Below are 26,469 nucleotides of genomic sequence, written 5' to 3'. Positions count from 1 at the left end.
CAGCTTTCCCAAGGCAGGATAACTACCATAGATGAAAAGGGATCACCCAGGCACATGAAGCAGAATCAGGACAAGGTACCAGACAGCTTGAAAGTTCTAAATACAAAGTGACCTGCTAAGATCCACATCCTCCTGCACCTCATGGCTCCACATTGTCCCTGCGGATATTGCCACAGGCCCAGGGTGGCCCAGGCTGGAGAGCAACAAGTGCAGCCCAGAATGTCCCCAGTGCCACTGGTGCCACCGGCCAGGGTGCTGGGTACTGGCTGAGCACGGCACAGACAGCACGCACAGCCCTGCAAAGCCTGCACAAAACCAGAGGCAATGCTGGCCTCTTGTGGCAGCTCTGGTCCTTTTCCCTCCTTTAAAAAGAACGGAGGTTTTCAGAAGTTAAACAAAAAAAAAAAAAAAAAAAAAAAAAAGGGGGGGGGAAGAAAATTTAAAACCTTACCACCTCCCAGAAACTGCTGGAATTCAAAGATTCCCAGGAACAAAACCAGGCTGGTCGGTTTTGAGCAGGGTCCTAAGAACAAGGTGAGGCTGGACAGGGCAGTGATCAGCCTGCTGGTGAAAGGCATCCTCACACATGGCAGAGGGTAGAGGGTTGGAACTGGGTGAGGATTAAGGACCCTTCTTACCCAAACAATTCTGTGATTCCACGATCCTGTGATTCTAAAACTGAAAATTCCCACTGGAGTGAGTAAAATGGTGAAGGTAAAACTCAACTCTTACCTGAGTAGCAGAGGTGCAGCCACATCCCCATGCACAGGGAAAGGGGCTGCACAGGGAGGAAGGGAGGACAATGCCACTGGGGGAGTGCACAGAGTCCAGTGTACTGGGGGAGCAGAGGACAAGAAGCTACAGACTCTGCTTGCCAGCAGAGAACCCATTACACAAATGTCCTGTCCCTGAAAAAAAAAGTCCTTTCCTATAAAGTTATGGGAATACAAAAGCAGCCATAGCTTAGCTTTTGTATTCTCAGTACACCAATGGAAAACGCAGTCAGAAGGGGTCCTGCCAGCCAGGGCAGAGGGCCCAGCACAGCTCCTGCTCCCTTTGCCCATCCCACCTGGGGTGCCTGGGGGCCACAGGCCCTCTGCAAAAATAAGGGCAGTGAAAAGAAGTATTTTAGTATTTCCAGCTGCGTGGTTCCACAGCTCCATCTGTACGTGCTGCACAGGCCGTTGGTCTGGGCGGCACCACAGGCCTCAGGCCCTCTCTGGACTCTATCCTGAGGCAGCAGCCATAGGAGCCAGGGAAAGGGAAAAGACCATAGAATTACAGAATGGTTTGGGTGGGAAGGGACCTTTCAAGGTTATCTAGTCCAGCCCTCCACTCCTGCCACAGGCAGGGGCATCTTCCACTGTTCGAGATTGCTCCAAGCCCCATCCAAGCTGGCCTTGAGCAGTTCCAGGGATGGGGCAGCCACAGCTGCTCTGGGCACCCCGTGCCAGGGCCTCACCACCCTCACAGGCAACAATTACCTCCTAAGATCAAAAACAATCCTGCCCTCCTTCAGATCAAAGCCATTCTCCCTTGTTCAGAGTCCCTCTCCAGCTCTCTTGGAGCCCTTTTAGACACTGAAAGGGACTCCAAGGTCTCCACAGATCCTTCTCTTCTTTAGTCTGAGTAACTCCACCTGTCTGAGCCTGTTTTCACAGAAAAGCTTCTCCAGCCCTCTGAACATCACAAGTCTGTATCGTCCTCACTGTGAAGACACAACAAAATCACTTAGTGGTGGCTCCTCTTTGATCCTGGGGTGAGCATCACTCCCACCAGGCTCTTCCCAGCTCTGTACCACCTCAGCTCCATCCTCCACTGGCTGCCAGAAAACAGCTGCTGAAAACAATTAATACATGTTGATTGTTTATTGATTCCAACATATTAATAGATTGGATAATAAACAGTACTTTTAAACATTCTCTTAACCAAAATATAACAAATATTTACAATCACTCAGTAAAAATACAAAAAGCATACAGAGGCAGTGTCTTTCTAAAAGACATAAGTGTAAGAGGTATCAAAAAATAGGAGACAAACATTGCTTGTTACAGAATACTTTACAATCACTGACTTGTGCAGTACAATTGCTATTGGAATATCATTACATCTGTGCAGTTTTGCCAATATGCTCACATATTTAGAATTTAATTAATACCAAGCTAAACTGCATTCCAGGTATATCAGAAATAAAGATAAAACAATAAAAAGCACAACAGAAGCAAAAGCTGGGTTGGGAATTCAAGATAGATTACCCTCTATACAAGCGTTCTAAAATATGTGTAAAGCTTTTCTAAAGAGAGAGTATCCCTTTTTTCTTTTCTTTTGCAAAGGCAGTGGTAAGTTTATCCTTCAAAAATTCTGATGTTTTATAAAAACTTAAATGACAGGGTTGCATTTCCACTATTGCCTGCAGTAAAATTACTCAGGACATGATTAAAGAGGTTTTGGAACACCCCTGATGCCCCCCAGGCCCCTCTGCAAGTGGCATCACTGGTACCTTCAGCCCCTGGGGACACCCTCTGCCTCTGGGAGGTGCAGACAGCCCCCAGTGCACCCATCCCAAGCAATGGGCTCTGACCCCCTTCCAGTGAAGCATCACTCACCTGGCACCACAGCGTCTGCTGAGCTGGAAGGGACCCAGCAGGATCATTAAGGCTGGCCCTGCTCAGCACCATCCCCAGCAATCCCACCCTGTGGCTGAGAGCCTTATCCAAACACTTCTTGAGCTCTGCCAGGTTGGTGCTGTCACCACTTCTCTGGGGAGCTGTTCTGGGTGCGGAGCCTTTTCCTAATGCCCAAACTAAACCTCCCCTGACACAGCTTCAGGCCGTTCCCTCCTGACCTGTCACTGCTCATGAGAGTGGAGAGATCAGTGCTGCCCCTCAGGAGGATGCTGTAGATTGCAATGAGATCTCTCTCCCCTGTCTCCTTTTCTCCAGGCTGAACAGACCAAGTGCCCTCAGCCACTGCTCAAAAGGCCTCCCCCCTCCAGACCCTTCCCCATCCTTGTGGCCTCCTTTGGATGCTCTCTAATAGCTTCCTGTCTTTTACATATCATGGTGCCCAAAAATCACACACAGGACTTAATGTGAGGCCACATTAAGACCTACAAACTTATCTGAGAAAAGGCAAAAGGAAGGAGCCAGGGAAGCCCCACACTGCCCATTGCTGGCAAACACTCAAAATTTGTCCACATTGAAAAATGGTGAACTGCAAACATCCACAGCCATTGTATTTCCGTTCTTTTGTGTACTTGGGAGATGAACCTGATGCTCAGAGACTCAGTGATCTCATTTTCCCCTTTCTGCAACTAGAGAGGCCAATTCAATTTCACCAAACTACACTGCTTTCTTAGGAATTATTTGGAAGTTTAAGATTTATAACAAAACACTGTGTGCTTAAATCACAGAAATCTGAAATGCATCTTTCACCAACAAGACAGAAGCAAACGAGCAGGAAGTGAGCAAACCCAGGTATGGCAGTGGAAGAACACAACATCAGGCACCTTAACTGTTCATCAGCATCAGAGCCCGAGCTAGAAGAACCTAGCAGAGGTACTGAGTCAGGGATCTGTGGTCCAGAAGACATCACTTCAACAAAGCAGTGTACAACATGTACTAACCACCATATTGCTTCTGTCTGAATTACCAAAAAAAGGGATAATGTCTCTTCAAACCCACAGCAGACACTCTACATTTGGCTATTGGCCCCAATCAATGTGATCGGTTGAGTTAAAAACAAACAAACAGAAAGCCCAGCAAGGAGCAGCAGAGAAGCCACACTGTGCGAGGCAGGAGGAGCAGGAGTAGCTCATCTGTCCATCATTTATGCATGATTTATGTACACCAGCTGTGTTGGCTATTAGGAAAATATTATTAGTAAGACTTCCACTCATTCCAGAACTTTTCAGTGTCTGCCAAGCCCTGTGGAACAGACGGATGCTGTTGATGGGCAAACACCATCAAACACCATGTTTAGATGGGTGATTAATTCAGCTGCTCTTGCTGACTGCCAGGAGACCCCGACCCTGCTCCCCACAGGGGCTTCCCTGCTCCTCCAAGGCAGTACTATTGGGTTTGGGGTAAAAGGAAGCCACTTTAGTAACCCCCATCCCCTATATTTTGTTCAACAGGCTGGAGTAAGCTGCAGCTCCCCCCCAGGGCCAAGGAACCGTATGGCTTCATTCACCTGGCACAACACAGATGATTTCTGATGGAACACAAAGCCTGCTCTTTCCATGTAGAAGTTAACAAGCAACTACAGCTGACAATGGGATGGCAGGACCTGGATTTACATCCCACAGGAACATCAGTTCAGAGTTCTATTACCAATATTGCATGTGCTGAAAACACTCACTCTGCCCTGCATTGCTTTGACACATTAATCTTTAGTCATTAAGGCCTGTGCAGGTTCATTGTAAGCATTAAGGCCTTAAGAAAGCAAAATGCATGTACTATGCCATACCTTAAGTGGATTTTAACGTACTTTTTCAACCATTTGCTTCTCTGATACTTGTGCCAAAAATTCATACAGCCAACCAGTGAGTTCTAAATTAGGCATCCTCTTCCTCAGCATCACTGTTCATTTACACCTTCTCCATTCCAATGGTGAGAGGTACATTCCAGGCAATGCTGAGCCTGGAACTGCTCTGAAGGCAGACACAGGCTGGGTCATTTGCATCAGCCCCTAGCTACTATGGAGAAAGCACATCCAAGGCTTTGGGTTGTTTTTGGTACTTGTGGCATTTTCCAAAAATGTTGCATTTACCTTGCACCCCTGCACACATATAGGTAAAAAAAAAAACAAACAAAACCTTAAAGCTCTCCACAACTATGGATATAGAAATCAGTTTTGAGGCACTGTAAAAATGACAAACATCATCTTTCTAGCTTAGGCTGTAAACATCACAACAAAGATTTACAATTAAATGTTTAAATACATATTCACACATTCATGTCTGATTTTAACACTAGAATGGGGTGTCATGTATGGAAGGAAGGAGGGAAAGTGGGAGGGAGGGAAGAAGGAAGGGAAGAAGGAGAAAGAAAAGAACCTGCAGGCATTTCCAGTTCTACCCCTCTGCACTCTGGCTGGCTAAAAGTAAAATCAAAGAAGCAATTATTTTGACCATAATCAAACTAGAGGATCATGGGTTAATACTGGCTGGCTGTAAGTCAAAATTCTCATTGACATCAACAACACCAGGATTTTTAATTAGTATTTAAAAAAAAAAACTAGTTTGAGATTATCTGTATTTCCAGATAAATACAACAGGGTTTTTTAACCCATCATAAAATGCATTATGCTCTTCTATAAGCACTGTGTCATTTATTATTTAGTTTCACAAATCTTATTGTGAAACGCAGGTGATTTCTAATTCTTTTATTATTTTTTTTCAAAGATAACCTTTGCACCTAAACCCTGTGCAACTCTGGGAAAAGGCCAGGACATGTAAGATGATCTTAAAAACCACAACACACAGCTGGAGTTTTGAGTTTTAGAACATGCTTTGCATGTTGAACTCTGCAAGGCAAAACCTGGTTAAAATTCTTTAGGGAAAGCTTCAGATCTCCCCAAATGCTCCCCCCTCAAGCTACAGCTTCCACATTTCAAACATTCCTTAACAGGGGAGGAGAGCACCAACTGTTGCCTTAGTTGGCTGGCAGCTAAAACAATTTCTAAAATCCTTGGACAGGTTTCTGCTGTGTCCATGTGGGAGGGGAGCAGCAGGAGTGCCGCCTTGGCAGACACTGCTCTGCAGGGCATTGGACTCTATTCATATTAAATCTAAACCCACTCTAAAATCTATAAATTTCTGCACCCGTTTCTACTTTTCTGTGTTTATTTTGAGAGTACAACAGTTGATGTGTAGCTAATTTACTGTCACATTGACTAAACATTTATATTAGCCAACCAGAGCACTCCCAACACACGTAAAGGAAACTCCCATTTAAAAATATTAAATTAATAAATTATTTTCAGATATTTCAGCAACGTCATTTGCTTTTGCTGACATTTTGATATAATTTTTTTTTGAAGTTCATAAAATAACACTCTCAGACTTCTAACTGTCATGTAGAAAATAACAACAATGGAAACTACCAAAGGATTATATGGTATCATACAGAAAAATGCTCCCAAGTTTCAAGTGGTGGTGACAGCTGGGCCTCCCCAATGCATGAAGCTAGGTCCATCTCTGGGTACCCATGCTGGTACCCAGGCAGTCAGCACATTCCTTGAACAGGATGTTCTATTTCATGGGTAGAAATAGCTTCTGAGGAGGTGGTGGCAGAGTGAAGGAAGGTGTGAAGAGGTGATCCAACCCGTTCCATCTCGTCTGGGACACAGGCAAGGTCTGAGGTCAGTAGCAGCAAGTTGTCAGCAGTCCTAACAGAACCATGAGACCTTCTCCCACATCCTTTGTGTTGTGAGTGGTTCATATAAATAGCCCAAGGGTTAAACTGCTGATACTTGTTCATCTTCTGCAAAACAAGATAAAGAAAAAAGCAGTTATTCCACCAGTCCCCTCCTCGGGCACACAGGGCACAGAGCAGCACCCAGTGAGGTGATAACAGTGAGTCTGTGACATCTTCAGCCCCTCAGCAGCAGCATGTTTTCACTGTCTTTATCATTGATCACTACACACTCCATATCACCATTTATCAGATCCTCAGGCAATCACAGAATGGTTTGGGATGGAAGAGACCTTATAAAGCATCTCATTCCAACTCCATGCCATAGGCAGGGACACCATCCAGGTTGCTCTAAGCCCCATCCAGCCTGGGCTTGTGCACTTCCAGGGATGGGGCAGCCACAGCTTCTGCGCTCTGAGGTATGATGGTCACACGATAAAGACATATTGCCAAACAGAAAATACTAGATTCTCCAAAAATTATCAGCATGCAGCTCCCAGTGTGCCAAAACCTATGGATTTGGGAAAAAAGCCAGCAAATTTTCATGCAGTGAGCATTTTATCCCAAATAAAATTAACCAAGCACTTCAAAAAATAGTAAAGTAGGTGCCACTAAAAGTTAAATTTAGCTTAGAAAAAATTTGATTAAAAATGTTTGAAGCAATGACTTCCTTATTTTTACATCAAAAATACAACAGAATTAATGCCAGGCAAGTTTATGTTTACTCTAAGTTTGAACTGCAGTACTAATACATATGTTAACTATTGCTTACACATTTTAAAGGCCCAAGATATAATAATTTTGCATCAGAAATTGTTTTAATCTAAATACAGGCTCATTTTAAATCAGACTGGAATGGAAGGAAATGATCACAACCTTCTAATAAAAAAAGAGTTCACCAGCAAAAGGTACAGAAGATCACATTGGTGCACAGAAATTAAAAGCAAATCAGCAGATAAACAATTAAGTAGAAATTCTCCTGACCTGAAGTTAGCTTTGACACAATATAAGAGCAGTCTTTACTGGAAAATCCTCTCACATTTTGGTCACCCTACAAATGCCATGCTTGGCAGCACTGGCTGTTGCTTCAAACAAGATCATGAAAAATGAACTGGAAGAGACACTGTCAGGCCAGGTTAGGCAGAGAACACAAGTTTCATCAAATGCACTCTCCAGAAGAACAGAAGTTCACTATTATTTTGTTCAATATTTTGAAACTCAATCTCTAAAAATACCTGCTGAGGCATAAGGCAGCTCAATGCCAGCACACCTGAATACAAACGAAATAAGTTCACTTCATCAAATCCAAATCATTGATTTTAGACCATCACCCTGGTGCCAGCCAAACCACTGGGACACCAGTTAATCAGCCCAGGGAGGCAGGAGTTTTCCACATGTAGCCTGTCAGTGTCCCATCACTGTTTAAAAGGGGACTGATTTTAAAGAAAAAACAACAAAACAAAACAAAAATATCTACATGCTCTTAAGTGTCTCAGCTGTACTTTAGGAGATCTTATATTTGTGTATATTTATTTACATACACTTTGAGTTTGTTTGGTGCCAACATGCTTTTCCTAAGGGGAAGGCATTCCTCTTTGCTTTAACCGTGTATGTACATGCACACAGCTATGCATGACACGCACAGCCACACAAACACAACTGTGTACACAGAGATTAATGCGCTTTTAATCTCCAAGGGTGAGCCCAGAGAAAGGCCAGAGCGCTGCTGTGAAGTGCACCCTGCAGAGCCCCGCTCCCCAGCCAGCTTTCACCTACCATCCTCTTCACTATCTGCGTCAGGCAGCTCTGCTAGCCTGGGGCTGGACGGCTGCCGGCCGTGCCACTGAGGCATCCTCGAGGAGACACAGGCCGCCGCGTCGGGGGGCAGTCTAGACAGGTCACTGTGCAGCATCTTTGACCTCTGCACTGCCACACTATAGTCTGGAGGTTTGAGGTGTGGGTGGTGGGGCGATCCTTCTTTAATGTCCGCTAAAGAAATCCCCATGTATCCCGGAGGGGTGGGCGGTGGCTCCCTATACCTATCGTCCTTCTTAGGTGAGGTGACACAGTACACTGGGCACGAGAAATAAGCGATGGAAATGTTAAAAGAAGAAAAAGAAAGGAAACAAAACGTTAAAAAATCATGAAATGTTACAATGGCAAAACAGAAACTGATAACAAAATGCAAATGCAGAAACACTGGTTATAACGACAGCAGCAGGTATTTATGCCTTCATTTCTATTTTCTATTTATTTAAAGAAGTCAGAGTAACAAGAGAATCCATGAACTCCTTAGGTGAGATGTCAATTGAGTGGAAAGAGGACTCTAAGCTTGTCTGCATTGAGACTGCAATTAGCACCTTTTATTACAGTCCCTGCTCCTGTGGCCCTGCTGCACCAGGGGATGCTCTGGAGCTCTCCAGCAGGATGGAGAGGCAGCACAGCCAAGTCTGCTGCCACTGTTACAGGCTGGGAAACTGAAACAGAAGGAATTAAGGCAACCAGCCCAGAGTTACTTCACGCAGCATGCTGGTGTTTGACAGCAAGAACTGCTGGTTGACTTCCAACACCCATTTCATCACCCAAAAGAGGTCAGTCACTTAACACAAATTCATTACCACAAATAAAACATCACCATTATCAACTGATGTGTATAAAGACATGAGATCATCCAGCTATGCCATAGGAAGAAAAAAAATAACATCACTTAAAGTTGCTCCTATAAGGCAGACTGTGTATTGAGCCTGCATTAATTATTTTACATTTTCACGGAGTGAATAATGGCTTATCACACCCATACTTTTGATTTCTTACTTCTTTCCCTTGGTTTTTGCTTTGTTTTCTTTTTTACCGTTATCTTAAACTATGTTCTCTGTTTACAAGTGAGAAAAAAACAGGAAGTTACTCGAACAGGGCTGCATTATACCTTGTGCAGTCATGAAAAGACTACAGTTAATATTATACATTTGCAATGTCCATGCCTCATAATTCATCTTCTTCCTTCCTGCCTTGTTCACTGGTAGTTCAAGTCACAGAGGCTCTCAACCCAATATATAACTCTTTTAGGTTGCCTCCCCTCCCTCCCACCCCAGGTCTGGGGCTTGTGTGCATGTTAAATTGGGCTTTTTTCCCATGGACATGTTGCAACAGGAGAATTTCAAAGCCAGGGTAATTTTTTTTAATCTCTTAGTTAAGTGAATTTGCATTCTTCCTGTGGATCCATTTTAAACAGTGCATGTTCATTAGTTTCATTTATTTCAGCAAATATAATAGTTTCTTATCTTAGAAGAATGTGAAGGGATGAAAAATAAAGGAAAATTCCTTATTGTGTTGTAGGCTTGTGAGATTCCAGGTTTTTGTACCAGGAACACAAGCTGGTTCATACTTGATGGCCTCAGCTCATGCCTGGGCTGATAGTAAAACAACCAAAATCAAATTCAGTCAGTCTGGGGTTTAACAGATACACGTGGGTACAGGCAAAGATTTATACTATTTAATTACAGGATTTATTTTCATTTAACTAGCACGGAATGAGGTCTCTGTGGAAAAGCAGGGGAAGTGTAGAGGATCTGCTCTTCCCTGGAGGGATGGGGAAGGGCTGGGCCCTCACCTCACCTTCAGTCTTGGTTGGATTTGCAGGAGGAATGACATGGGTGGGTATGTTCTCCTTCAAAGGAGAAAGCTTCAGGCTCCCTGGAGCTAACCTTTAGTCTACTGTAGTAATGCAAGAACAATGTGTCCCTTTGTTAAGTTCCAATTCACAGTATTTTGCAAACAGTGAAATAAAGTGAAGATACCTTCGGCACACTGTGCGATGGCGAGCAGCTAATGGATTTGTGTTTGCAAATCTGTAATCATATCCACCCCTATCAGATCCTTCCCTGATCAGACATACTCATGTCCAGCACTCTGAGAGTGCTCCTCACAGCTACATGGTGCAGAATGGAAGGAGAATTAAAAGGAAGGGCAAGTGTTGTCAGCAAAGACAGCATGTACAGCATGTACAGTGAACCTGCCATCTCCTCATACAGCCCAGACACTCATCAACAGCTCTGAAAGGCTGCAAGGGCAGAGCACAGGCACAGCAATGAGCTGGGAGCAAATTTTCTGCAAGGCTCCACCACGATTTCTTTTTCAAAGCCAAGAGGGAGGAACACAATCCAAGACCTCTGCCCTACGTGCAATGTTTATTCAGGCAATTACCTTTGATAACAAAGCCCTCCAGCAATCCACTCAGTAATTAAACTACATTTCAGCTGCACCCTTGCCTCACAGTCTTAGAAAGCTTTGCATTCCATGTTTTATCTTGCTACTAACCCAGTTCCTTTAATTCTGGCTACTGAACTCACTAGGATGGGGGAAGAACATCTTGCTTGATAGAACTATGCATATTTCAAAGAACTTTTAAAGTTTTTTCTCCTTTCATAAGTAGCCAAACTGCAGCCGTATAATCAAATAAACGGCATCTTAAAATAGCAAAGACAGGAAAGGAATCTGCTTTGCCCTGGAGCTTTCAGAGCCCAAAGCCCTGTGGATGAAAGGTGCCTCAGCTCCAGAGAGGCAGGTGAGCTCCACACTACTCTGCAGTCATGGGCACTACTCTCACACACTACTCTTCCCTCTGGGATCCTAGGAAGTCTGTCTTATTATAAGGAGTATGGGATCATTGAAGATGATTGTTCTTCTTGTCAGAAGAACATCTACAGTGATGAGTATACCCTTCCAAGTCATTCAAAAAAGCAAAATAGCCTACTACAGAAAAGAATGGCCTGATATTTTCCTGAAGAGAGTTTTCCTGCAGACCTATGAAGTGATGGGGAAGTGCACTTGTTTATTATCTTGATATTCCTAATGCAAAAGGTGACTTAAAAACACACTGTGTAGTGCTCTGATTTCAACCACGTGTGAAGCTGAATTCAACATGCCAGGCAGCCCCAGACCTGCTGACGTCATTTCTTAACAACTTAGTACAAAAGGAAAAACAGATGTAGCAGCTTCCACGAGCTGTTGGCTTGGCTTACCTATCAGGCCTTTTTCTGTGCTCGAAGTAACAGTTTTGTAAGTTGTATCAGCGCCTGCTTTAGAGTCCAAAGCCTCTGTCTGCTCCGCCGAGGAGTTCTCCAGCCCCCTCCGCTTAATTGTCCCATAGTTTGTCTCGTAAGTGTCTGACAGGGAGCTGGAGGATGCCCAGCTCTGCCGAGACTGGTCCAGCTCCACGCTGGCTTTCGACTGCCTGTTGGCTTTGGAAAAGGCTTCGGAATACAAATAACCCTCCTCAGAGTGATAGTTTGTGGCATCCACTTCAGCTATAGGTCCGTCCAGCTGGGTGTGGCGGTAAGAACTGAGGAGATCCCAGCTCTTCTGGTTTGGGATATTCTGGAAATTGTCATGAGAGCTACTTGAGCATGAAGTCCAGCTGCCCCGGCCGCTGTCTGCTGCCTCTACCGTGATGTGGTCGTGGGAGATCTCCTCGCTGCTCATGGAAGATGTGAATGCCATCCCTCTGATCAGAGCAGGCCTAGTGATGGTCCAGCTACATTGGAAAACAACAGAAATTGGGGAAAAAACACCTGTAAGCTTTTACAGCAAGAGCAAGGTACTCAGAGCCCCTCTGGGTTTGTACCAGGTGAGCAGCGAGCTCAAGGCAGCACTGACAAGAGACACTGTTACTCCCAAATCATTATTGCACCCAGCAGCAAGGAAGGTATTCCCAAGGGAATAGAAAGTTTGCAACCTGCATTTCCAGGCTGCACCCCAGATCCCTAAGTCTGGCCCACAGAAGCTCTTCTCTACCAATCACAGACACAGTGCCTGACAGAAAGCAGAGCAGTAATGTACCTCTTCCATTTAGTCTGCTACCACCTGTTTCTGTACATTCATAAACTAAAACAAAAATAAATATATAGAGTAAAATCCAACCCCTTCAGTGATAGCAATATCAAGTTGTTCCTACAGAGTGGAAGCAGCTGAATTTCAAGAACATCTGGAAGTACTGGGCATAAATAACATTTGTGGGAACAATATGCAGGGACGGATTCTGAAAAGCAAAGTCCAAAATTTCCTTTTTTAAAAAAATGTCTGCTGAAAGCTCTTATCACTCTGAATGCACAATTAAGGGGAGAAAAATAAAGCCAGGTTTGTAAGAATTTAGAATACATGTAGATAGGATTGCTAGACATTATTCAAGTCTCCCAACTATTTCTGGTTGTGTTAACAAATGCATGGGAAGCACAACATTAAAATTCAACACCCTCCCTCAGCAGTTTACTGACATGTTGTGAAATCAAGGAACTTTTTTTATGCATGTGCAAGCAAGGGATTTTATTTTCTTCCTTTCTTATTTTGTTAAGTCCTAGGATAAAATCCATTTTCTTTCTTTGCAACTTATTGAAACTAAGGAATAAAGAAACAACCACAAAACATGAACTCAGTGTATATTGTGTCTTCCAGAGAGGGAATTATTTTCTTTGATGAAGTAACATCTCTACATTCCCGTTTTAATCCCATGAAATAAACTAAATTACTCATTTCTTTCCATCCCTGGAAGTGTTCAAGGCCAGGCTGGATGGGGTTGGAAGCACCCTGATCCCTGACCAGAGAAGGGGGGTTGGATCAAGATATCTTTAAGGTTCACTGCAACCCAAAGCATTCTATGACTCCATGTGCTGGAAAAGTTAGAAATGTAAGGAGCATCTCTTGTTTAGCTGAATCCATGAGAGCTGAGGACAGACAATGCTATCCCCAAGATATATTAGGAGATATTACATCCTATGGATCAAGGTGCTACATTTAGCAAAAAAAAATCCAAAACCTTCCAGTTCAAAGCATCATTTCAGCACAAATTCGCATCGCACTGAAGTAACAAGACCTCTTGTGTGGAAACTGTCAGAAAGACATTGGCAGAAAGCTGCCAGTCTGCCTAAGCAACAAATGATAATTAGAAAAATCCTTACAAATCACATTAGAGCACGTTAAGTGACTGGCACTGCTGACTCAGAGAGAATTGATCATATCCTGCTGTTCTTTTGCTGTCTCTCACCATGGCATTAATTTGCTAAGCATCATCCTGGCTTTTAACAAGCTTCCAGTCTCCTGCAAGAAATATCCAGCTAAACCACACCAATGGGAACAAGCTGTTGTCTCCCCAAGTAATACTGTAAGCTTCTTATGGAAACAGGCTCCCAACACAGCAGCCAGTGCTCCAGCCTCCAGCAGAAGCTGGATAACCACAGTGGAGTGTCCTGGCCAGAGCCTCCTGAACCCTTCTGACAGCAGCACACCCCAGCAGAAGCAGCTGCACCTTACCCTGGGCAGGGCTGGCCATAATCTGTCAGTGCCTGAGGATGCTCCTTCCTCTCTGCCCCGCCTGAATCCACCACGAGCAGGGACTGGGACAAAGCCCTCTCGTCCTGCAGCGCTGCTGACATGGAGTCCACCGAGCAGTTGCTCACGATGCTGGAGCGCGATGAGATCTCACTGTGGCTGGAGTCTGAGAAGTTGTCGGATTTAGTGGAAGGTATGAGGGCATAGCCTAAGCACAGGAGAGGAGAGGAGAGGGTCTCAATAAACATACAACAATGAAGCGTTGACTCACACATTACAGTGAGGATATTTAGGAGAAAGCCAACCAAACCTTGTTTGCATATAATCTGAGAATTTTAGGGTACAAAAGCTTTTAGCATCTATCAGCATCTAGCACTGATTTACTAATGCAAGTCCAGGAACACCAATAACCCACCTGCAACCCCACTACTCTCCAGAGCAGCAGCTTTAACCTACACTACCAGAATCAGCAGCCTACTGCATCACCACTGGGCAGGCAGATCAGGTCTTGCCAATTCTGCAAGTGCTGACTCCTTCAGTAAAAATGCAGCACACTTCCCACTATCCCTCTGCTATACTGCCATGCAAGATTCAAAAAAAGATTCTGGCAGCGGAGGAGGAGATGCTGACTAAGGTGAAAGCCAGCTATGAGCACTCAGGGATTAGCCATATGATCCATTTCAGTTTTGTTATGTGCTCCAAAACTAACAGAGAAGGAAGCAAATCAGGAAGCACAACTTTGGCAGGAGCTGGACCAGACCCCAGTGTTGTTCCCACAGAAGGGGAACAACTGAAGACCCCACCAGATTCAGAGCAAAATGTAGAATGCTCTTTCCTCTCTGCTCAGCTTACCCTCAATTAACTTCTTTCAGACCCAAATAAGGTATACACCCCTATAAATCCAACATCTCAGCCAAGCTTTTTTTTCCTAAATTTCTGCACTTGTGCCTTTTAGTCAGACTGCCACATATTTACATTGATTAGGTGAAGAAGTGAAATGACAAGGCAGTGTAAAAGTGACACACACAACCTAACACAGAAAATGGATGCCCTAAATGCATAAACAATACACAGACGATACAGTATGGCATGTGGAGACACTGACATGCAGCCACTGAGCATAATGCTCATAATTCGAGATTTCACAGCTTAACTCTGATTGTTGCTGTAAGATTTTAGGAGCAAATATGAGCAGTAAATATCTACATTATCAAGCTATAGAACTGAACCTTAAAATCTACTTAAGAGCAGCCTTTTTAAGATTAAATTTTTGTTTCCTTTCATTTGGGAATAACTAATATTTCATATTCTTTACATTTTATAGGGACTCTTTAAATTGACACAACTACATTGCAGTAAGAAATTTCCTCAGAGGGTTCCAACTATCTGGAAAACAAAGGGACTTCTCTTCATTAAAGAAATTAACACTATCTGAAAGCTGAGCCATAAAATAACAGCACATGTGTATAACAGACTAAATAGAAGTATTTGTTGGGCAGGAGATGTGACCAATGGAATACACAACAATACTGGCAGTGAGCATTCCATTGACACTATATCAGGGTCTGTTTAATTAACAAATGTTGCAGAACTTACTGTTTCACTGGCATTTGTAACACACTAAGGAACTCAACTGACACTGTACCTGTTCCTTGATTCTCTAAACTTCACATTATTGTCTTCACTGCACTGTAAGGGTGATTAGCTATAAAGAACTGACACAAACATCTGGAAGGGAAGCACATTAAACATCTTTAACATGTAAATGGATAACACTGAAGTAACTCAGATAAACTCAGGGCATTGGACACAACACAGACATCAGTCTTCCTTCTAAAAATACATTATATAGTCTTCCTCCTTCTTCTAGGCCTTGTGCATAGGCAGTAGGATATGTGCACACTGCTGTTGGTACAGATACTTGCAGTACTCAGAGTATCAAAGTCCTTGTCCTTTTGGTTTCCACTGCTTTCTAAGGCTTCAGTGGGCTCTGCTTCCCTTTTTGCAGTAACAGCTGTTCTTTCCCTGGAGAAGCTTCTTTCCCTAAGTCTTCTAAACAGGAATCCCTTTATTTTTGTGGGTTCATGCTCAGCTTCTGCCTTTCTACTCTCTTTCTCTCTGTCCACCTTTGCCCTTCTCTCAGAACTCTCTCCAGCTTGGCAAATCTTCTGAATTTGCTTTTGTAAATAAGCCCCACCTATTCCATAGCTGCGCTGTCCACTGTTCTTGTTGCTGGTTTCACTGGCCAGTGATGAGGAAGAGCCAGAGAGATTCATCTGACTGCAGTTATCCGACCTTTGGATGTTGCCAACTACAACGAAGTAGACACAGACAGATGTTGACAGGTGATGAGATAAATAACAACAAAAATAACATCCTAATTGAAAATCCTTTTTTCTTCAATCCTATTTGTGTATCACTTGGATATAGCTCAAAAGAAAATGAAATCTAAGATCAAGTGGAATGTGCTCATGCCTAAAATTATGTCTTTCAGCTGTCTGTGAAGCACCTAATTTTAGATCAATGAACTGTTAGCACAACACATACAACAAAGTACAGATCACCTCAATCAAATGAGATCAGTGCTGAAAGCAAGTTGAATTAATGAAACAATCCCCAAGAAACAAAACATTCTTTTCAAAGAACCAGGTAAAACTTAACAAAAATAACATAAGCAATGCTCAGTGGAGCAAGATTTGGCAACCCAAGTATTTAAGATTTTTATACATATGCTGTGTTTAAGTACAATAAGTGGCATTCTCCTAAAGGAAACAGGATCTTGTGAAGGCAGAAGTGGACGGACCAGGCTGATCTCCCACTGAGAGGGGTGAGAAGACGCAGCAGTCCCTGTGCCATGCCATGCCAGGGCTGTGGCTCTGGGCTGTCAGTGAGCAAAGCAGCAGAAGGGAGGGAGAGGGGCCTTACGCCATCCAACACCAGCCACCCGTGCTGGCTGCTGAGGGCTCTTAAGAGATTTCAAATCAATTCCCATCCAAGGCTGACTAATGATGAAGTGATGCAGGTCTTTTAAGATGAAGACATCAAAAATAAAAGGATTCTCAGGGCATCATGAGAGACAGGGATGTATACAAAGCCCTGTGCACAAGAACAAACAATATGAACAGCGACTCAAGGATTTAGATGGATGCACTACTTCTGCAGCAACCTAAACCACCTGTCCTGGACAATTATGACACCATTCCACCTCCAGTTCTATCTAATCACCTGCTATTCCAACTACCTTGGGCAAGACCAGAAGTTGTCTCAGCAGCTGCACTTTCTGTCCAACACTGTCATCTTCTAGAAATCCCCAGGTTTGCGAATCCCATTTATTTAAGTGGCCCCCTAAATCTGAACTGGCATGATGGCAGGTGTCAGCACTTCAGTTCTGTTGGGAATTCTGCCAAAAGCTCTTGGGCAGTATTTTAAGAAAACAACTGTTCCCCTTTTTTTAAATACTAAGTGACTTAATGGTCCAAAATATACAAATCATGTGTATTCATAAAAAGATGTGATTCTATTCTTGACATGGATATTTTAAATTACTATTTCTCTTATGTGTCACTGCCCACAAACATTCCTGCCACTGCCCACCCTGTTTTAGGCTCCAATTCCTGGGACTGATGCTGCCACACACTTACCTTTGCGTGGGGAGCCCTGAGGAGAAGCAGGTGGGCTGGAGTGCAACGAAGATGCCATGGACATAGTGTCATCTGTTTGTTTCTTACTACTACTTACTTCCTCAGACAAGCTTAATGACTTCTGTGGAGAGCCTGTACCTATGAAAACAATGGGATCAGTTACTACATATTCTTCTTTTGAATTACTGATTTCTGTTTAAACTACAAATAAGCACCATGCTGAACAATCAGACTATTCAGCAAAGAGAGGAGCAGATGCTCAGAGAATTCTGCATGTGGAGGCAGTCTCCATTTAAATTTAGATCAGATCAGCTGTGGCCACTGCTACTGCTGGCTGCTCATCTAAACTGTTGAAACATCCATATCCCAACAGGAACCAGGAATGCAATGATACATTCGTTGTGGTTTTGGCAAAGGACTATGTAAAAAAAAATCTGTGTGCAGTATAAACCTACGAGGAAATCCTTGCCCATGGCACTGTTGGGACTGTGTTAAAAACCATGTGTGTCAGAGCTACCAGGTCAGTTCAAGATCAACTGTAATAGTATTTTATATGCTGTAATATACTATTTTCTGAAGCTATTTTATATTATGTTGATGCTCAATATAATATAAAATAATTTTATATCAGTTATTGACTGCAGCTAACTTCATTTAATAACCCACAATTGCAGCTTTCAAATGATACAACAGTTATGTAAGTAGGACAAAAGCTTTTTAATAAAGAATATACTACTTTGCAACTAGCAAATTTAGAGACCAAGAAAATATGTTCACTATGGGCAACTAATAATATATGTTGCTCCATTTGACCATAATGCTGTTAAAATGGTGCCCCAGAGGTTAAAATATTACATCTGTGATTTGTTTCAATGATTTCACTCAAATACATTAGACTTCATGAAGCAAGAGCATATTTGGAGACAGCATCTCACCATTGACTGTTTCAAATTTATAAAACACTGCAGATTACTAAGCGTGCTCTCTTAAAGCACAACAATATGTATCAGCTGTTTTAAAGTGAATTAATTTAATGACATTTACAACAGTATCTCACATAAACCTCTCAGCTACAAAAGAGCTCCTCCCTCCTGCTTGCTTACACCTTTAAGCCTTCCCAGCCAGGTGAACTGAAGATACTCACTGAATGTGACATGATCCTTTGTCAGTCCCTTTTTCCTGCTGGGGTACAAATTCACAGTTGGGACCTGAAGAACTTGACTCATTCGGTTTTGCTGATGCTGATGGGCTTTTGTGGTTTGGCCAATTGATCTCATGGGCACTGGAGACATTTCTGAGGATTTCCCTCCTCTTCTCTCACTTAAATTCTTTGTCACTGTTAGGGAAAAACTGCATATAAATATCTAGCACTTTCAATTGCAGGATTATTGCAGTACAACCATCCAGACAAAGGAACCACTGTATAAAGAAGATGAATTGTTTTTAAACCATTTCTAGTCCAAACACAACAACCCTGTCACACTGAAGATGACATGTGAAGAGCTTTAAAAAAAAGCCCTAAATTCTTGAAAGTGCCATCAAGGTACTTCATCAAAAGATCAAAAGATGTTGTTTATTTCTACCACAAGCCTGTATTTTAAATGTTTGCATGCAAGGTGCAATTGCATAACAGCACCTCTTTCAAAATCAGGTGGTTTTGCAACTGGCATCAAATGTTTCACTAGGTGGCACAAGTGATTTACAGCACAGGGCACTGCTTCAGCTTCTGCTTTAATCATACAGCAATTCACAGACTGCTCCTCGTCAGATTTCTCCTTAAATTCTCTTGGAAAACTCTGGTTTGCAGTGTCACTGCTGCTCATTCCTACCACAAGCAAGGGCAGAAACTTATTAGTGAGGTAAGAAATGGGGGAGCTGAACCCCTGAGTGTGGGAAACCCAGCCAAGTGCGGAGAGACACCCCTGGACAGGTCAGTGCTCTCACTGCACCAGATTTAAACCACGAGGGGCTGGCAGCTCCCTCATGCCACACATCACTGCTCTATTCTTTCTCCCAGCTCTGTAACAATGATAATCTCAACTAGATCTACTATCTGTGGGTTTTGGGGCTTAGGGCTTCTTCCCCAGTTTTTAAAAATGTTACTTTTAATAATATGCCAATCTACTACATATTTATTTGTATATCCACTTAAACTTCATTTTCCTTTCTGATGTTTAAGAAAATATGGACTTGATTTGCCTAACTACATGAATAGAACAGTTGGTATATATTCCCTATTTTTACTTTCAAATATCTATGGCTAGCATCATGCATACAAGATTTTAATTTTTTTTTAAACAAATAAAAAAAAATCTGGTAACAATTATGTTCTTCTCTTGAACCTGGTACCTATGATTGCACAGAGATCATCTAGAAAGAGTTCAAACACGAAGGATTTAATGTTTTTCAAAAGGGTGTTAAATGTGGCCATTTCCAGGTTTCCTGCTTCAGCGCTACTTAAAAGTAAATGCTAAAAGAAAATTTGCATAAGACAGCATCTTAGGGAATAATAAGGATTTGCATTCCTAATACTGTAATGGCAAGGACTTAAAATTTTATCTTCAAGATGCCATCTCCTAGTCATGCTTTGAACTTACCTTATCAGAGATAAAACAGTATTTGAAGACAAAAAAAGCCTTAAAATGCTATATTTGGACAAAAGACAAGCAGGAAACATAATTTTATTTAGCATGGTTGTTACTCATCTATTTTGAAACAAATCTGTCTTTCAAGAAAGTGAAAACTACTAGAATATCTAAATAAAACACAATTATAACTTCTCATATTCTTCTAAATTCTTCTAAATAAGAATTTACTGAACTGTGTAAGACAGCAGGTCAGACAAACAGTTTGTTTGACAAGAGCTCAAATTATGAGAGCTATCCTGTAGTCCTCAATTTGTGACCGTCAAGCCATGCCAAACTCATCAGTCAATATTGACCTAACTTCTCCTTCTCAACAATCTTCATTTATTCTAAGGTGTAATCCATTGCAGTTTCTATATTGATTTTGTCTATTTTCATTTCTTGCTGTTCATATGGTAAAGACTACTTTTATCCTTCCTAGCTCTGTGCAAGGACAGCAGGGTTGATGTGCTATTGGATTTCCTGCCAGACTGATGGGAAGATACACAGCTTTAGGAACCAAAGGTCAAAATAAAAAACATCAAAGAAATTTTTGAGCTCAACCAAAACACGAACACACGTGAACTGACAAAACAACCCTTCCTACAGTATTCTCTCCTCGGAAGAAAAGTTTAACAGTATTTTTAGAGAAGAACAACCTTTTTTATAAATGCTATCGATCATGCTGCTGTTCTAGCTCACTCTACTTACAAGTGCTGTATGCAGGCTCACACTGAAGTGACAATATCTGGATCTTCTCTTCATCTGTCTCCACGCTGAGGTTGGACAGGTACTGCTTCACCTTCCTGGCCATCTGGGCATCCTCGTAGAGCTTCTTGGCGTTGAGGAGCGAGCTGCGGCGCGCGCGCTTCTTGTGAGCCCCTCCCTGCACATCCAGCATGTTGGAGTTCATGCTGCCCTGGCTCAGAGACCTACGAGAGAAAAGATCAGAGCACTCAAGGTTCAGTTCTCAACAGCAGCAAAGAGCTACAGCAGCATAGGCCAAAGCAGATTAATATCAATAATCTTCAGTTAGGGCTAGTGCATGCTGATGCAAATGAGTTAAAAAGGATGAACAGCATTAAAACACTTGTCTTAATGTATTTGGGTAAATTGAGAGCAGGGATTTGAGCCTAGAGCAGGACTGCCTATGGAGATGTGGAGTTGAGAAGAACAAGGGGCAGTGTTGTGTGTGGAACTCATTCAGCTCCACTAGTGAACCCCAGGCTTGTGCTGCAGGACCTGCAGCTGACGAGAAGAAATGGCTGCAAGTTGTGCCAGGAGAGGTTTAAATTGGACATTAGGAAAAACTTCTTCATGGAAAGGATTGTCAAACCCTGGAACAGCCTGCCCAGGGCAGTGGTGGGGTCACCATCCCTGGAAGTGTTCAAGAAACACATGTTTAAGGCACTTGAGGACATGGTTTAGTGGTCAACATGGTGGTGGTGTTGGGTTCATGGTTGGATTTCATGATCTCAGAGGTCTTTTCCAACCTTATCAGCTCTGTGAATTCAACTGTAGATTCTAAAAGTGGACAAACTTGGTAACTCTGTTGGTTTAAGGAGCTGGGCACCCATTGTGTGCATCAGGCTTACACAGAAACTTCCAGCACTCAGCTGAGCACAGAAGTGAGTGACCACTGCAATCCTCTTAGAAAACTGAGCTACTCATAAAGGTTAAACAAGGGGCAAATTATGTTACATGTACAAAGTGGATTCGATTACACACTTCTTTCTTCAATTAACTAAAAACATTCACAGAAGAGCAGCTCATTAAAAAAGGTATCCCAAGAAAGGTGAGGAATGCAGTGATGATAAACATACACCCAGGCTTGCATCTATGAAAGAGGATGATCCTCAATACTCCTAGTTTTGAACTCTCAAATCTATCAGTAAGTGAAGCAAAACTAAATAATACTGTAACTGTTAAAGAACATGAGTTACTCTCCCTGACAGTCACTCCAATTCACACTTGAAAAGTGACCAAACAACATCTGAACATAGGGTATGGTTTAAACACAGTCACCTGTTTCTACTGCCAAAAGTCCTACAGCCACACCAGTTCTGATGCATTTTTAAATAAATGGAGATCACAGTATAAGTCACATGTAAATTCTAATGGAAAATGTCAGAGTTGTTCAAAGCTGGGTTTGTGTGGGGATTTGAAAAAATTCAGATGAAAATTTTTAAAGCTACATAAGACATTTATCAAGATCTTGTGTGTTTACAGAATCACAAGTGGCAGAATAAACAACATCAGGCACAGAAGAGCCATAATGGCCAAAGGAGTCAGAATGAAACATGTTGTTAGAGAAAATCCAAGGAATCAAGTAAACTGAGCTTAGAAAATAAATGCTGGAAAACAGCTGACTGCAATATTTTCAGACATGTTAAATAAATCATTCTGAGAGAAAATAGAAGCTTAAAAGCTCTCAGCAATTTATAGCTTAATTAAATAAAAAAGTAATGTTATTGGAGACAAGGAGCAGCAAAAAGCATGATGGAGTGTTCACAGCTATTCAAACCAAGGGGACACTCATGTCTCTTGATGGATAAGGACAAAGCTATTCTACAATGATCAGAAAATTATGCTTATTTTAAATGATAGAAATATTTTGTTGTTTATGTACACACTGACTTTTTTTTCCAAGTCTGGATTTGACTTTTTAAGGCAATTTTATTCTATTTAACAACTATTTTTCCTTGTTCTCTTTTGTTCACAGTAATTCCAGAGGTAAGAAATCACAGTGGCTCCATGGGTCCTGGCTATTTCTCCCCATGAGCTGCCTTGTGAGCAGTTGATTATTGAACACCAAATGCTGCCAGCCAAGGGCATCCACACCAGCATCAGGGACCAGTCTCCAAACCTGCTAAGCCCAGTATGACCAGCCCAGGTCCTGGCACTGTCCCCATCACTGCTATGCAAAGGCACACAGGTAACACACAACATATAAAATATGGCTACAATGTCAGTCTTAAAATCACTGCTCTGAGCCAGGCAGGAATTTCCCTGGCCAACATCAGAACTCTCATCTTTAGCCATTCTGTGATCCAGACCTCACACAACCAATACTCCCCAGAGGATCAATGAGGATTGTGGTGCAGGAAATGTGAGATACGTTTTAAACATATGCTAAAAATAAATACTTTGAAGGTTGCCTGAAGATAAACCTCAGGGAGGAAATTACTACATCATTACCACAATTCAAAGTGTCTTTATAGTTGAAAATACAGAATGGCTTAATCTTTCCAGTAACACATTAAAAGGCAAGTTACTTATTTCATTTACTTCCCTCAACAGTTTGCCTTCCAATATAACTGCACAGCAAGGTTTTTTAATGCACAAAGCCAAAACTCAAACAACTTATTTACTACACAAAAGCAACTCAGAATTCTTATAGCTGCAGTAAAATGTTGGCTGTAACCTCTCACTCCTGTTTTCAAAAAAACACGTATTGCAGGGTTAATAAAATGCATGCTGTATTTCAGATGCATGCACTAACGAGGAGGATGCAGTATGTTAAGAGTTGCATAATCTTTATTTATCTTAGTTGCATTCAGCTCTACACTTACCCCAAACTTCTCCACCTCTTCTTCCTGTAAGCAAGAGCCATATACATTGAAGCATGTATTTGAACAGAAAAGCACAGGAAAAAATAAAACAGTTGAGAGTCAGGAAGAAAGATGTAGACAGGAAAGAACAGAAAAGAAAAATCTCTATACAGCCAAATTCTTCTCAAACAATAACACAATGTTTTCATGAAATGCAGGGGCAAGACTTGACAAATACTTTGATATCTATCAGTTTTTTGTTTAACCTATGAATTGAAAAATTCAAACTTGCATTAATTTATTTTCCTGTAAGTCAAATTCAAATTTGACCAAGTGCAACTCATTCATATTGCAGAAAATGGGATAAAAATAATTTATTCTTTGCCTGTTGAAAGTGTATGAGAAATCATCACTATCAATATTCAAGTTTATTGTGTTGTTTTCTCTTGACTGTTGTCTGGAAAACAAGCCAGTTGCCAAATACACCTTGAAAGTCTAGATGCTCTCAGTAATTTGTAATGAACTTGTGAGCAAGTCTCATGTTACCACTAATACAGACTTTTCTTGTTGATTTTTTATCTTCAAAAGCATTTATTTGATGCTTCATAACACAAACTGAGAGATCAAACATGAGCAACAATGAAAATTAATATAAATTACATGAAAACATGGAATTATTTTGTTTTTATCTATGGCACTATCTCTAATATTGGATGCCTAAGAACTTTAGGGCAGTGTGTGTAATTTAAATTGCAGTCATTAAAATGTGCTCTGAAATTCTGAAAAACATACTAAAGGTAACTATTTACTATTAAATTTATTTAATGATTAGACTTCATGAGGTCTTAGGAAGTGCATGGGCCATCAGGGAGGTTATTTATAGACTAATTTCAGCTGTGAATGCCAACGTTTCTGAAAAGCAACCACAATTTCTCAGTAACTGACTTTGTAATTTTATACTAAAAATGAAATCTTGCTAATTTCTATCCAACTGTATAAAAGTGAATCTCCACTGTGAAATGAAGTAACATTAACAAGGATCTGTTATTTTTGGCTCAGACTGGGCCATTTTTAGAATCACAGAACAGTTTGGGAGGGACCCCAAAGCTCATCCCCTGACATTCCAATATACATCTTCCACCAGACCAGGCTGCTCAGAGCCCAGTCCAGGCTGCCTTTAAATGCTTGAAAAAAAGGAACAGCTTTCCTGACAGCCAGCCTTGCAAACAAAAACCAGACAGAACTGATGACCCTCTGTGAATCCTGACCACTGGAATACCACAGGGAACCAAATCTCTGTGCTCCTATAGAGGCTCCCTATCCTTGCATGCCCTATTTCTTCCACTGCACAGATGTAACTGAACTCACACATCAGAGAGAATCACAGCAGCACAGGAGACTGTAATTTTGGGGGCATGAAGCACACTTCACCCAAAAACTGTGCCCTGTGTCTCCTACCTGCACTGCTCCCTCCAGGGTGCTCAGAGAGCTCTGCTCTGCTGGGGTGCACACAGGCATGGGCAGCTCAGGAGGGAATTTTGCCATTTTCTGGAGTCAGAGCCATGTGGCTGCTCAGCCATGACCCAGCTCCCTGAGGGGGCTTGTCTGGCCCATCAGTTTGAGGCAGACAGCGCAAGGAGAGAGGCCAACACCCATCCCATAGACACCTGCAGGGTCAGGACCCTGTATGGACACAACATCAGAACCACTGATGCTCTCAGTTCAGCCAGTGGGGAGAAAACAGATGCAGGAAATAATTCATTTCCACTAAATAATATCTGGAGCTAATCAGCAGCAGATTAGGAGTTATGTTGTTTTTATTCTGCACTTTGTTAACACCAAGCCTGGTGATATTATGCATCAGGACAAAAAGAAAAAAATAAGAAAAATAAGCCAAGAAAACACCCTCCACCTGCTGAAGCCTGCACATATCAAACATTATGTAGGTGGAACAAGCTGTGCTTAGAACAAATAAAAAATATTTCGTTTGAATTTAATATGTTATCAGTGGGGTTTTGTTTTGAAACAGCATTTCAGATCTCTACATCAGTGATTGAGGTGCTTTTTATCTCTCTCTCATATCTAAATATTGTACCCTGTAACATTATACCTCTCTCAAAACTTTACTGACACTACCATTTTATTTGGCAGAAATACGTATCATTAAAATTAGAACTTATTCTTCTGTGCTTTCTAAAGGCAATAAATTGGTTTATTAGTCATTCAATGCAGGTCTGGGAAGCATCAACTGTTTTGCCATAATTTGATAAAGGCTGTGTGGTTTGATGGTAGATGTCAATGATGATGTACACAATGAAACACCAACGTGCTGATGCACACAGAGACCCGGATCCCCCCACAGTGAGACCCCTTCAGTGCTGCTGCCCCTCCCTTTGCACACCTTTGTCTGAACATCACAGCTGGATCCATGTTTGCAGAGGTCATCCGGACAACTTGGCGGATTTCCTTGGCGATCATCCGCAGCTTCTCAAAATTTACCAGGCCATCCACTTTAGAATCATTGCCTGCATAAATGACACACACACATAAGGAAAAAAAAGGAGTAATAAATATTTCTGAACAGCCACTGTGCTTCTAGTTCTTCCCTTGTTACCCTTCTCCCTTTCCTATCCCCTAATCAACAAAATTTTTTTAATCAAAGCAGCAAGAAAACAGGATGCTCTCTCAAAACACTGATGGAATCAAACCCATTTGGACTGCCCTATATTTTTTTGTTAATTCATTCCTAAGTAACAAGTATTAGTAGGAGAAAAAAGAAATAAGTGAATTATGCCCAAATTCACTTGCATAATATTAAAATAATATAAATACAGAATTGACATTAACAACATTCACATTAGGAAAAAAGTTCAAATAGTTCTGAGCCATCAGAACCAAGAATTAAGCATAGTTG

General features: G+C 41.9%; 1 protein-coding gene across 3 annotated transcripts in view; it reads right to left on the bottom strand.

The window, feature by feature from the left end:
* Nucleotides 1-1,853: 1,853 nt before the first annotated feature.
* The window catches only part of RAPGEF6 (Rap guanine nucleotide exchange factor 6), a 122,251-nt gene continuing 97,635 nt past the window's right edge, over nucleotides 1,854-26,469 (bottom strand). For 2 of the 3 annotated variants that reach the window (XM_059483403.1, XM_059483404.1), the window contains 10 exons: nucleotides 25,957-26,080; nucleotides 23,577-23,600; nucleotides 20,716-20,936; nucleotides 18,525-18,716; nucleotides 17,381-17,518; nucleotides 15,937-16,050; nucleotides 13,722-13,947; nucleotides 11,438-11,949; nucleotides 8,193-8,489; nucleotides 1,854-6,485 (listed from right to left, as the gene is read on the bottom strand). In XM_059483403.1, the coding sequence (XP_059339386.1) occupies nucleotides 6,460-6,485; nucleotides 8,193-8,489; nucleotides 11,438-11,949; nucleotides 13,722-13,947; nucleotides 15,937-16,050; nucleotides 17,381-17,518; nucleotides 18,525-18,716; nucleotides 20,716-20,936; nucleotides 23,577-23,600; nucleotides 25,957-26,080 (1,874 nt within the window). In that variant the 3' untranslated portion in view covers nucleotides 1,854-6,459. The remainder of the gene's footprint in view (nucleotides 6,486-8,192; nucleotides 8,490-11,437; nucleotides 11,950-13,721; nucleotides 13,948-15,936; nucleotides 16,051-17,380; nucleotides 17,519-18,524; nucleotides 18,717-20,715; nucleotides 20,937-23,576; nucleotides 23,601-25,956; nucleotides 26,081-26,469) is intronic. The other variant, XM_059483405.1, reaches the window with a different exon arrangement.

The sequence above is a fragment of the Ammospiza nelsoni genome, chromosome 16 (genome assembly GCF_027579445.1).
Source record: "Ammospiza nelsoni isolate bAmmNel1 chromosome 16, bAmmNel1.pri, whole genome shotgun sequence".
Classification (NCBI taxonomy): Eukaryota; Metazoa; Chordata; class Aves; order Passeriformes; family Passerellidae; genus Ammospiza; species Ammospiza nelsoni.
Note: the sequence above shows the minus strand (reverse complement) of the source record. Positions and strands in the feature narration are given on the sequence as shown.